This window comes from Engystomops pustulosus, chromosome 7, assembly GCF_040894005.1.
Source record: "Engystomops pustulosus chromosome 7, aEngPut4.maternal, whole genome shotgun sequence".
Lineage (NCBI taxonomy): Eukaryota > Metazoa > Chordata > Amphibia > Anura > Leptodactylidae > Engystomops > Engystomops pustulosus.
In genome coordinates, this window is record NC_092417.1 from 39996453 (window position 1) to 40010015 (window position 13563).

Sequence of the window (13563 nt, forward strand, 5' to 3'; positions counted from 1 at the left end):
TCCATGACGCCGGACTTGTCTCCATACCCTGATTGTAGTCTACAATGTAGGCATTCTACGAACTAAATCGGGCAACTTTGCACCTGGTATATGAAGCAAAGTTTCAAGAGAAAACTGAGGGAAAAACGCTGTTCCAAAGGAGCATTCACTTGATGTGGCAACTGTCACGTCCATTCAGAAATTGCATATTCTCAGCTAATTTATATAAAAAATTACTTATGTCATATTCTTTTGCTTTTTTTTTTTTTAATACAAGTTTAGCTGTGGTAAACTCTATTTAGATATATTGAATCCCACCCCCACCATCTCGGAGGTCTGTATTTTGTCAATCTCACATCTACTGTGTCTTCCATTTCTACATTTCAAACAGCGGTTCTGCTCTTCTGGGTGTGTATTATTGAGCTGTTATGTGGGTTTACTATCTGTGTGGAGGAATCCAATTCTTGAAAAGGCAACGGCTGGAGATTTCTATCCCATAAGACCCCATTAGTAAACTCTAGACCACCATTTCTATCCATCTACATCATTATTAATCGCTGGTTTGGATTATTTTTGTGCTCCCTTAATTCCAACTCCTTGAACTCCTGTAATTTCCCACCAATAACTTTACTCTTAGAAATAAAACAATGCATTTATTTGATAGACTTTCCCTCGTCATAAAAGTGCATGCTCATCCCATGAGTCACCCGGAAAGCTTGGCGACACATCCTGTTGTGAGAAATATACAGGAATTATAATCCGCATCGTGCCATAATCTGTATGTGGGAGGAGAATGAAACACATAAACAGCAAAGAATCTAAGGATAAAATGTGGAGCCAGTTTATGATTAAACCTGCGGATTTGGACACTGGACTGTGTTGCAATGATGGTTGGGAAAGATGTGATACGTATATTTTCTGCTGGCCTGGTATTCCCTCATGTCCTTACCCTTTCCATTCTTTGCCTATTGAGCGTTTTTTACCTTAACTATAGGAGATGGGTAGATATTGCTATCACAAATAACCAAAATATGTTTGTATTTATATACCCTTTTTTTTTGTTTTTTATGGTTTTTAACAATATGATTTTTGTCTAAAATTTCATACATTTCATATACACATCCCACTATTTCTTTCTTTTTTGGGGGGGGTTCATTAGGATGTGTTCTCTCCTATTCATTTGCCCTATCTCTCCATTTAGAATAATCAAAATAGCTTTTTGCCTTACCTGAAAAGTACTAATTTCATATACAAGAATTTAGTTTCATTTAGAGGGGTAGCTTAGATGAAAAATACTCAGCTGTAGTATTGGATGCAGCCTGTGAATGAGATTGGCGCTGTGTCTGGAAAAAAGTTGACTTTTTGCTTTCTCTCTTCTTCTTCCATTCCTCCATCTCCCCTACTGATTGTTGGGTACCACAGGGCTGTTTCCTTTTCATTTTGGGTGGAATTTTCACACCCTTTGTCTCATGTTTGTATGTTTGGTCTGAAAATCATGAAAATCTAGATATGGAAAAATAAGAATTGGGAATATGATGTATGAATGAAGATGCCAACAAGGTATAATTATATGTTATCCCAAACAAATTTCCAAAAATGTGCAAAAAGTGGAATGTGTACCAAAATGTACACACTATAGAATACATTGAGAAACATGAGAAGTCAAAGTAAATATTATTGACCCATGTATTCTTAGTAGATTAGTCATCCTTTTTTGCATGGTGGCCAGGAACTGTTAAACATTAAGCCATTGCTACTGTATTATATTTACTGGGTATTAAATGGGCTGGGTATACAGTCTGGTAAAAAGACTGTAGAACTTAAAGAGGATCGGTCAACCGATACTAAAGTAAGCAGCTCCCTAGCCCTACCCTACTAATAGCAGTGTTAAATTGCTAGCTTTATCGGAACCTTCTGATAAAGCTAGCAAATACTGCACTGCCATAGCCTCGGAATGCTGGACCAAGCTTATAGCGGTCCGGCGTATTCATGTGGTGGTGGTCCGAGGTGGCAGTCACCGCCGGCCTATGGTGTGGGAGGGGCAGTCTGGGGAAGAAGCTACAAAGAGGGGAGCACCTTGGACCGCCCCCTCATGAATATGCCGGACCGCTTATGTTCTGATAAAGCTAGCAATTTAACACTGCTATTACTGGAGTATGGCTAGGGAGCTGCTTACGATAGTAATCAGCTCCAAGGGGAATTTTGCGGATGATAGGGGATTTCTCAGTATGTACACAACCCCAGGATAGGTAAATAGGGGTACAGCTTTTGATTACGAAAACTGGGGGTCCACCTAGCACTTTGTGTACTCTACAGGGAATATGTGTGAAGCTTCATAGAATTGAATTGGTCACTGACCACGGGGTTCTTGCAGGAGCCCACATTCCTGTGCTTCCATTGGGTCCCAGTGGTCAATGCGGCATCATAAACATCTGACTTCCAGTCTCTCGACAGATTTCTAAAATTCCTAAAGTTGCACACATACCTTACGTAGCTGTTGGCTGAACACAATTTTGGCAAACAAATATTCCTCTGAACTCCACCAAGTGGTGGATATCTTTTTCATTAGAAGAGTACCTCTGCTGGTGGATCATCAAACAAAAGGATCAGGTGTTAAAATTAAACATTTCCAATCCTCCCTTCTTACAACTCCATCTTTCTCATTGGATTACAAAAGACCTCATACACAGAATGGTCGTCCAATCCTGCCTAAATTCGTTGGACTGGAGAATTTGTGTATGGGGAGTCTATCAGGTCCAAAATGGATTTATCATCCTTAAAGAACTTGTGTAGCCCCTATTTCTTTCCACAACAGACTATCACCTGTGCAAAGTACCAAAGGTGTGTTGAAACCATAAGATTTCTAGCTATAGTAATTTTTTTTATTGCAATAACATTTATTACAGTTTTTAGATGTTTTCATATACACATGGCGACATGCTAACAACCAAGCTGCAAAGTAAAAAAAAACTTTTTGAAATGTATGTAAATTCATGATAACAATGTTTTTCCTTTAGCTTACACCAGTCCTTATCTCAAGAAGTAAACCTCAAGGAGCAGTTTTCCAGGGCGATCAGCCTTTATGAAGATGCTATAAGAAACCGTGGAGAACTTCTTAAGGTTACCCAGCACCAGAATGAAGAGTTGGGACGCCAACTGCGTGAAGCTCAGTGTCAGAATACAGAGCTGAAGGAATCCTTGAGAAAAGCAACGACTTGTCAAAAAGAAATGGAAGACAGGGCACACAAGTAAGTCCAAATACCTTCAACTCTTAACCCTTCTTAAAGCTACATGTTTCATCAGAATCCAACACTACAACAGTAGTAGTGGTGTTAAAGTCCCAAAACACTAATTAGGTGTTCTCCTGCTAGTTTTCCTATATTTAACAGGTTAAATTTTCAGAAATATCTTAAGATTTGTGTAAGGTTTGAATATATCTTCCTTGATTTGTAGTATAAAGGCTCTGCAAGTTTAAAGAGTCTGTTTCTTAAGAAAGTCTTATGTACGTGTCCTACCTAGTTAGTATCTAGATGGAATTGCTGAGTCTTACACAGTATTGATGCTCTAAGTTTTGGATCTAGACATGGTTCAACACAATATGTTCTTCGACTGTAGGGAAGGATGGAGGATGCTAAGGAGCTTTATGCTGAGATGTCTTCAAGGAGGGATTCCATTTTGTGGAGTTAGGCCAAGGGTGTAAGAAATATGAATTTGCTTTTGTACATTTATTTCTTTGTTTTAATGCACCGATGCACAGATACATCACTTGGTGTAGGCCTCAAGGACCATCATGTACATTATACTTTAAGCCATAGATTAAAATTAAAGTTTCATAGGAATCAGCACAGTCTTTGTTGTACCCGGCAACTTCAACATGTCCAGTCCAGTAATCCAGGTTGTTTTCTATGGTTGTTGGTACTGGAGAGCTGTAATGGCGGCAGTCTGTGCCTGACACTCTGACCTTGTATGTCTGCTCTCCTCACTGTCCAGTTGTTCCTAGACTTCTCTGTCCTGATTCCTCTATTCTTTTTCCTAATCTCACGTCTGCTAATGTCAAGCATCAATTGGATCTTAAGGAAAGATAGTCTATTCATATCCCTCATCAGTGAACATACCTAGGGATATAAGGCACCTTCCCCCAGTGGCTGGTGCCTGAGCATTGATGTCCTTAGGTGTCTAGTGTTCCAGTGAAGAAATGCTTTCACCTATTGTCTGATACTTGGATTTATGACCTCTCAGTTTTGTTTAACTCTGATCCTACTGTACAACTCTGTTATATTCTTCTTCTGGAGGCAATGCTGGGATGTATCTTGTGAACATTGTCTTACAGACCCTGTACACTTATAGGGGTCCACCAGGTGGTGTTGGTATCCATCATTTCAATTTAGTTGTTCTATAAAAGAGCAGGACTGAGAAAGCAGATCTGAACAGAGTCTAAAATATTCTTCTTTTTTATTTCATCTCTTAGCTGTTGTACATATTCTTTGTTACGGTGTTTGTCCTTTATAAATAACCATTGCGAGTTGTTTTGCCTCACTATTTATACTGCTAGTCTTGCACCACTTCTCTTGAGTACATTACACTACATTATGATACATTTCATAAACTGAGCCCATGAGTGTCCATATTCATGTACTTACTTGTGTAGTCCTGCAAGCATCAATCAATACATTGCATTGACTTGACCAAAGTAACACATTTTATTAGTTGTTTATAATATTTGTGAGGATAGTCATTACCCTGCAATGTGACAGAACCTCTCAGATCCTATGACCAGTAATGGCTAAGAACTCTTGAATAATTGTACTTCATTCTAGCTTAATACAATAGACTCCCTTATTGTGGTCTTTTTTCATTACAGAAATGACCTACAAGTACGGTAGTCTCTAGCTCTGGTCGACACCCGCACATTATGCAACCCTAATTTAGACAGTGGGGCTCATTTACTAAGGGTCGCGGATCGCACTTTTGTCGGACTGTTTGTCTTTTTTGGGGATTACACGGCATGGACAGGTATTTAACAGGTGTCTGTGCTGGAATTGTGTCACACGCAATATTTTTTTGCCGCAGCTGTGCTGCCTACCATGCGGCACAGATTGGGGGGGGGTTTGCCATCGGACAATCCGACTGATTCGGACTGAGCGCGGGATTTAACTTTCAAATTGTATTGCAAGACAATGCACTTACATGCACCAGGAAGAAGTAGATGAACTCCGTCGGACCTAAGCTGGGAAGTGACACATGCAGGATAACGGGCGCATAATCTTTGTAAACGTGGTGTAGTGCATTATCGTCGGACAAGTAGCTAAATTAATGTGCTCCACTGCCTTAAAACAATAAAACCAAATCCTCAGAAGTCAAAAAAATTATCCCAAAATGATTTTATTTCAACTAAAAAATAAATAAATGTAATATAGATTTCTCTTTCGAAAGATCAAAGAAAACTCTGGGTGTCTATCATAGAATAGACCAACATTTTTAGAATTTCTCATTATTAATGATTTCTTCTGGTCATAAAATGTTTTATTTTTTTAAAGAATTCACAAGAATGTGATTTTTTTTTCATTTTGTGACTTTCCCCTGGATACAACTATTCTGGAGAGAATCCTTGCACCTCCAGTCTGCGGTTATTCAGAATTGCAGATGTCTATAGGGCATTGAGCGTAGCGTCTTCTCTTATAGGGTATATAAGTTCCACAGGCCCTAAAACACACACAGTAAAACAAAGCCCACCCACCGTCCAATTCACACAATGACAGTAAGACACACACAAGGCTAGCTGTCTTTTATACCCCCAGCTCCTGCCTTTAGACTGGAGATGCACAAACACACAGAAACATCTGTTTCGAGGGCGCTTCTTCCATCCAGGACAGAAGAATGGTGAGACACGTCAGCTGAGTGTGAAGTGCATACAGCTTGGCAAATGCACATCAAGGGGGGGAGGCAGGTTAAAACCTGGTTACCTTTTCCTAACACAGCTGTGACAAGTATGTTGCTGCTGAGAAGAATCAGTGTAGGAAACTCATAGAAAGTACAAAGAATTTAGCGCTGGGGTGCGAGGGGGATGAGGGGGTCTGTGAAGCACCAGGATTATCATCGAGTTGAGCAGAGAGCACACAAAACTCTTTCAGCTCCCCCGGCAGTCAGTAAAGTCACATTCTGCCTCGTCCTCCATCAATCTCTCTTGAACATCGCATGAACGGAACAATGTTCCCACTTAGAGTAGAGAAAGTGCCTCTTGTCTGTTTATGAGGAGAAGCAGGATAACCAAGAGGATCTTTTGAGGTCTCCATATATCCCAGAACATTATTTGAAGGGTCTATATCACCGCCATGTTAAGGTCCTTATAGTCCAACGTGAAGTTGAAAAGGTTTCTCTTATTCTCTACACTTCCTCCATATCTGCAGCATCATATAAAGAATTTTATAGTTTCTATAGATATAAGCAGTTTGTACATGAAGATCTAAGGATAAATCCTGATCTTTACTCTCCCCTTTCCAAGCAACCACTGACTTTACAATCCTTTTTCATCTGTGGCAAGTCCATACACTACAGATAAATATCTAGCCCACCATAGTTTCCTGGTAGCCACTTCTCTATCTTAAACAGGTTCTGCTAAGGTATATAGTACATATATATAACAACTGCAGTGTCCCAAATCGAATTGAAATCACAAAATCTGCACCATGGAATGGGTTTCCATCGCCAACTTGCTGCATGCTAGTCTTACATCACCGAGGACAATACCAGGAGTTGGATGGAGGACTGTAAAACACATTGCCACTACTGGAAAGTGGAAACAGGTTCTCTGGAGGGAAGAATCTGGTACCTTGAAGGATCGTTCTGGATTTGACAACTGTCAGGAGAACTTTTCCTGCCTGACTATATTATACCACCTGTAAAGTTTTGGTGCATAATGTTGTAGGGATGTTCCGGAGTCGGTGTAGGCTCCTTAGGCTCAGTGTAAGATTTTATTAAACTTTTAGACATTTTGGAAAATCTTACAACTTTATAGGAACAGATTGGCTAAGGGTCTTTCCTGTTCCAGAATGGCTATTCCGCCGTGCAGAAAGCAAAGTCCATCATGGTTGGAAAAGTTAGGATGGAAGAACTTGAATAATCCACACAGATATCTGACCTCAACCACAAGGAACATCTGCGGGGAGAATTAGAATAGCAAGCCCGGTTCTCTCATCAGTTCTCAACATCAATGTTTGACCTCACAGATGTCTTTGGACACAATTTCCCACACACAAATGCTCCAAAATATTGTAGTAAACTTTTCTAGAAAGTCGAAGCTGGTTCACCTATAAAAAGACCAGGTTCATCTTATTGTGTATGGGTTTATAAAGGCATGTCCTGTGTAATCTGTGCCTGTCCCAATACCTTTGTCCTTTCTGAAGCCACCTCGAAAGTCGTGACAGCAGATTAATGCTCCTTCTAGTTTCTATATTACGTTTTCATTTTACTGTTGCTCTTTCATCTTGACCTTCAAACCTATCCATGAGTTCACCTTCTCGTGAATTATTTGCTCCTTATAAAATCTTACACCCCAGTCATACAGCCCCGATTCTACAGAATCTAGTTTCTCAATTTTTTTTTTAATGTGAAAGCAGATGTAGTTTTAGGCATTTTTTTTGTAAGTCGGGTCTCCAGAATGTAAGTTTATTCCAGGCTACCCCATATTTAGATGTGTAAATGTAAACCATCATGCTGCTTCATACACACATTTCATAATTTATTTATTGTAAAGAAAACCTCATGGATTGTTACGAGACTTTTTGGGTGACTTATTATCAATAATTTATTTGCCCATAGTGTATATATATGAAAGAGGCCGTAGAGAACTTATGGTCACCGTTAGATTTCAGGTTTGTCTCAGGAATCCCCAAAAACCCCACAAAACATGTTTTTTTCTCCTGCTGCAAAAAATATCTAATGGGAAGGATGTTTTTTCCAACAACAACCAACCAGAGCTTAGCTTTTGTAAATTATTTAAACTTGCCTAAATAAATATCTGGCCCTTGATTAGTTGTTTTGGGCAGCAAAGACAATTATTATGCAGGATTGATATGCCCCATTAGTGGACAATCCTCTGGTCGCAGTCATTTTGCAGGCATCAGTGTTAAGCTATGTAGATTATCTTTTGGTAGCATTGAGTTTATTTGGAATGAATTGGGAAATTAAATTGATTACTTACTGGAAGTGAAATTCCAGGTATCCTGGTGTTTATTTGTCTCATAGCTTGCCAAGTATTTGTACGCTAAAAACTATACATATATCCAGCTGTGGTCATTGGATGTTAAAAAAATTTTTTCTATTCTTGAAAAATAATAAAGTTTTTGAAATAAAGTTATAGTCTGTCCTAAAAAGGCTTATTTTGTCATGTAAACCTTATTGTGTGTTTTATCCGGTTATCTAAATGCAGACGGCAATGTAAACAATGGTTACTCTCATTCTGCTTGCCAAGGCTATGTCCAGGGACATGTTTTCCAAGATCAGCCTTATTTTTATTAGACCACAGGGGGTTGTACAAATAGCAAACAACCAATACTTACCGCGGTGCATGTCTCTGGTCCAGTCTGTATACAGAGGCTCAACAAGGAGTTACATCGACAGCCATGCAGCCGCTATAGGTAATAGTTGTTGCCTTATAGAAAAATAAGATTGTGTGTATCATCGGTTTTTTGTTGGACGATTTATAAAGGGGTAGATTCTTATATATAGCCTGGTAACAAAATAACACATTCTCTAATTCACTATTATTAACAAAAAATACAGCATTTCACATATATAATTCCAATCAGTCCTGGTGTAATTTTTCGTTTCCCCGGGATCTGACTGTAAATCGTCTATCTTATATGTTTGGACAGGGCAGATTCTTCTCATGAGTAGCTTCTACTGTCTGCAGGATGCAGTGTGATCTTTGCCCCTCCCCTCTATTACAAAACAAGCTCACATATCCATCTCATGGATTTCCTCATCTCTGATTTGTCTCAACTCTCTTTTTCTATGTGTCAGATACTAATGACTGTTCAGAAGCTAAATAAAAGTGTAGACAAACCCTGTACCATGATAATCTAAGCACATTGTCACCATATAGCATATCACAGCACAGAGGAATTATGAAGTGTCTGCTTAGAGAGTCCATGTCCACACTCTGGATTCTTACACTGACTATAACTGAGTGATACGAGCTGTAACATAATTACAATTAGTAAAATTGTAAAGAAAGGGGGTTAAAATGATCTTTATTGTGTAAACATCACTAGGGGGTTTTAATAAGAGAACCTTTTTCCATGGGCAAACCACTTTATCTATATCATCAACATCAGGTCATAGCTAATGTGAGATGAGCTGCAGTTACACTGCTTGACCACTACACTGAGAATGGAGCTGTGCTTCCAGCTCCATTCTCTGGATGAGGTTGTCAATTGTCAAATTTCCCACAACTAACATATATTATATTGTTGATCAATTTGAAGAATAGATCAATAGCCATACGCCCGAAAACCCCTTTAAAGGACATCTACCACCAGGATGAAAGACTGTATGCAAATGACAGAATGAAAGTGTGTAACACCTATGGGCCCTGGAGCCCATCAGGCTAATTTGCATACAGTCCTTCATCCTGATGGTAGATGTCCTTTAATATGAAAGTAAATTATGAATCCTCTGTCTGCAGTTTGAGCAAGGCCTGAGACGCACGTGGCCAGCCCATGAATCTTGGATCCTGTGCTGACTAAAAACAAATACAGTGCCGATGACAGCACTCCTAGCATCAAATTCCCCATGGAATTATGGTCACAATTATGAACACTGTCATGGGGCGGCTCTTTATATCATATAATTAGAATGCTAGTAATCTGTCCTCTCCAATGGGGCTTATTTACTAAGGGTTGTGGATCGCACTTTCGTTGGACTTGCACAGCTTAGACAGGTATTTAACAGGGGTCAGCGCTGGGAATGTGCGACACAAATTGGAGGGGGGGTGCCATCGGACGATCGGACTGAGTGCGGGATTTAACTTTAAGATTGTGTTGCAAGACCATGCACTTACATGCACGGAAGAAGAAGGTGAACTCCAGTGGACCTAAGCGGGGAAGTGACACATGCAGGATATCGGGTGTACGATCTTAGTGAACCGGACAATGCACTTTCAAGAACGCAAGCGGGCGGGTAAGTAAATGTGCCCAATGTGTTCGGTCCTTAATATCCATGTACCACGCGTTCCGGAATTGATGTGTCCTGTGTCTCTGGCCTCAAGTAAGAGCTTAACCCAGTCATCAGCACTTTATCCATCTAGTAGATTTTACTATTTAACATTAAAACAACATTTCCCTTTATAATATGAGGATTGAGTAAATTACAGAATCTATTATGTGCTGTAACTTCTTTTTAACAAAATCTGTCACCGCGTCTCCATTTGCTCGGTAAACACGTCGGAGAATGAGCTGTTGTTTCTTTAAGCCTCGGATCCCGGCGGAGTCTTTCTGCTTTTTATGAATACATATTCCTTTTCTAATCTGTAAGTGAGCAGTTTGCAGTAGAGAGGACGTTGTATACTTTGAAATACTTATGTAAATATGCTTTTTTAATTCTGGATGAAGCCTGCGATCGCTAGACCTAATTTGTTTGTGCTTTCGGTCTTTACTAAATATTAGTCTTGACTTTACAGCTATTTCCCTCTGCCAGACACTCGCTTTGTGTCTGAAATATTCCACAACAATCACCTTCCGACCGTTTCCCTCTGTGGAGTTTACCCAAGTGTGCTCCGTATATTTTGCTCCTGATAAATCAATAGTACTGTGTTGTAATGTGTAAACTTCCAGCTGTAAACGACTTATAAACAAACTCTAACCGCGGGTCTGACTTGTCACCCCTGATCCTCTTGGCTTATAAAACATTCTGCTTGTTTTAAATATAGTCTGTATGTGTCAGCGGAGCGCAGTGAGGTGTACAGACTCTAGGCCCGCGTCCCTCAACCGGAAATTTAGAGATAGGACATGCACTTGCCCATGATCTACACATTAGCAGAGCTGACGAACCCACATATGTACATTATATTGATACTAATGTTGACAACAATGTCAATGAAACCAATGGACACACCATTGAGGTAGCCCATGTGGCTGTCTGCTAGGAGAGGTAGGGTAAGGCGTTGCTGGTCCCATACTCTTTTGCGTTGAGTGCCAACGTCCTGTTACTCTGAAGTATCCATTTTATCTGTGGAAATATCTAAATCGTTGCCAGTGTATGCTGATAACATTTTTGAAAATGAAAAATCATCCGGCATTGTGTTAAAAGTTTTTTCCTGCTTTATTCTTCAATCTTAAAAAATAATTTCCATATACGTTGAACGCGTTGTAGCTGACGCCTTTTGAGCTTTTATGGCTCTTAGCTGTAGACTAATGCTCTAATGCTCTATAAGACCAAACTTATATACCAACATATGCATATGTTAGAAACAATCAAATTAGGGCCGAAAACATGCAATGAAGTGAAATGATATAGTAGCATAGTAGACATTTCTTGATAAGAGAAGACCATAATGATAATCCTAAAAATCCTGGCTAATATCAGTGAGTTATTGTGCTACCTGGTCTCATTTAGATCATGCAGTCCTCTCCTTTCTCCTAGGTATACCATTAATGGCAACCCATTTTTCCCATAACACTCATAGGTTATGCAGATGCTTACGAATGTTGGGTGGCTACCCTTGCTCTAGCCGCATGATGGCTCAGTGGTTAGCACTACAGCCTTGCCTCACTGGGGTCCTGAGTTCAGGTCCCATCCAGGGCAACATCTGCAAAGAGTTTGTATCTTCTCTCTGTGTTTGCGTGGGTTTCCTCCGGGTCATCCGGTTTCCTCCCACACTCCAAAACATACTGGTAGGCTGATTAGATTGTGAGCCCCATTGGGGACAAGGACTAATCCACCAAGCTCTGTGCAGCGCTGTGTAATCTGTGTGCGCTATATAAATAAAGGAATTATCATTATTATTATTATTGCATGTCCAAACTAAAAGGTGCATCAAACACCTGTTATTGTAAGATTACACAACCGGTTATTGCTACACAATGGTGAGCAAAAGCGTTTTGAACATTTGACTTTCAGGATCCATATCTCACCATCCTCTTCAGTTTTGAATGTAAGACTACTATCATTTTATAGACAATCATCTTGGCTATCTCATATTAGAATTTAACGGGCAACTATTTTGCATACCCTTAAATGTTCAATATGAACATTGATACAAAACCCCATAATTTAAATCTTCTATATTTTACTTGCTTTAGGCCTTATACATGGTACATTTTGGTTGAAGAGAGGTGGAGCCAAATATGACTAGTCTTATGGCTTATATGATGGGTTATAATGGAGATGGGGCTATTTAAACCCCTGAGTTACCAAACTTACCAGTTTTACGGTATTAAAGGTGGTCCTTCACATTGCATTAACATCTATTGAACCATCCAATTTCAATAGGATTTGCAGACTAAGTATGTCTGTAAAGTGGTAGAATGGGACCCCTGTACTCATGATCAAGGGGGTCACAGTGATTAGATTTCCCACCAATTCTGTGCGTATTGGTCAACGTTAAACTTTGAGCCCTTTAAGAGCTTTTTAATACTGCTGTAGTCGCCCATCCTGCCGTAAAACCAACAATTCTCATCAGAAGTCTCAATTTCTTGATTTTGTTATTCACTCCTTTTCTTGATAACCATGTTCAGTAGACATGAGCGGACTCAAACTTTTGGTTCGGCGCCATTCGTTGGTGGAGCAATCAGGGAGCTTTACACCCCAGGTAACTAGGCTTGGCCCTTATTGGCCTGGTGGACTCTTGGTGGACATCAAGCAACATGTCCGAGTTAGGTGGAGCTGCCGAACGGAGGACACCGAACCTAATGTTCAGGTCTGCTTGTCTCAACTGTTCAGTAACATAAGAGGAAGGAGCCATTATAAATCCTTGGGTGCTGCAAGATTCTTGTCAAAAATGGATTTTGCTTATTCAATGGTAGCAGCTGTAGTAATGAAGCCGCAACACTAGTGTGTACAGAGCCTTATCCGGGTCTGCCTTCTCTTAGCTGCTTGAGGTCTTTCTGATTTCTAGTGATTGCCACACAGTTGTCCCTGGGTGGCAGATCTGTCTGATGTGGGATTGGGATACGTATTTCTGTAGTATCGTGACAGACAAGAGAGCTCTATCCTTTTTCTTGGCAAATTTACCAATTGCCTTGGGCACTGCTGTTTGTACAGTATTGTATTCATTTAACCATTTCCTTTTCGCACAACCATTTTTAACTTTAAATTCTAGGGTATGAAGACTGTAAATCATCCTTAGGCTCTTTTGTACTGAGATATTGCCATAGGATACAACAGTGCCATGCAAATAATATACTGAACATTCACGCGGGGCTTAATCATATGCATATACCGCGTCTCATTTGTATATCATTTACAATAATGACTGTGAAAAAGATCAATGTGCTGGAAAACCTTAGTAACGGAGTAAGCACCTGTGATGAAATAAGTAACAATTCTTCGAGTAGTTTTCATTGAAAATATAATTTCAATTTGTTA

General features: G+C 39.8%; 1 protein-coding gene across 10 annotated transcripts in view; it reads left to right on the top strand.

Moving 5' to 3' along the window:
- Positions 1-13563, top strand: part of MIPOL1 (mirror-image polydactyly 1) — a 276231-nt gene that overhangs the window by 245336 nt on the left and 17332 nt on the right. For all 10 annotated transcript variants that reach the window (XM_072115538.1, XM_072115539.1, XM_072115537.1 and 7 more), the window contains one exon: positions 2997-3227. In XM_072115538.1, coding sequence (XP_071971639.1) covers positions 2997-3227 — 231 coding nt within the window. The remainder of the gene's footprint in view (positions 1-2996; positions 3228-13563) is intronic.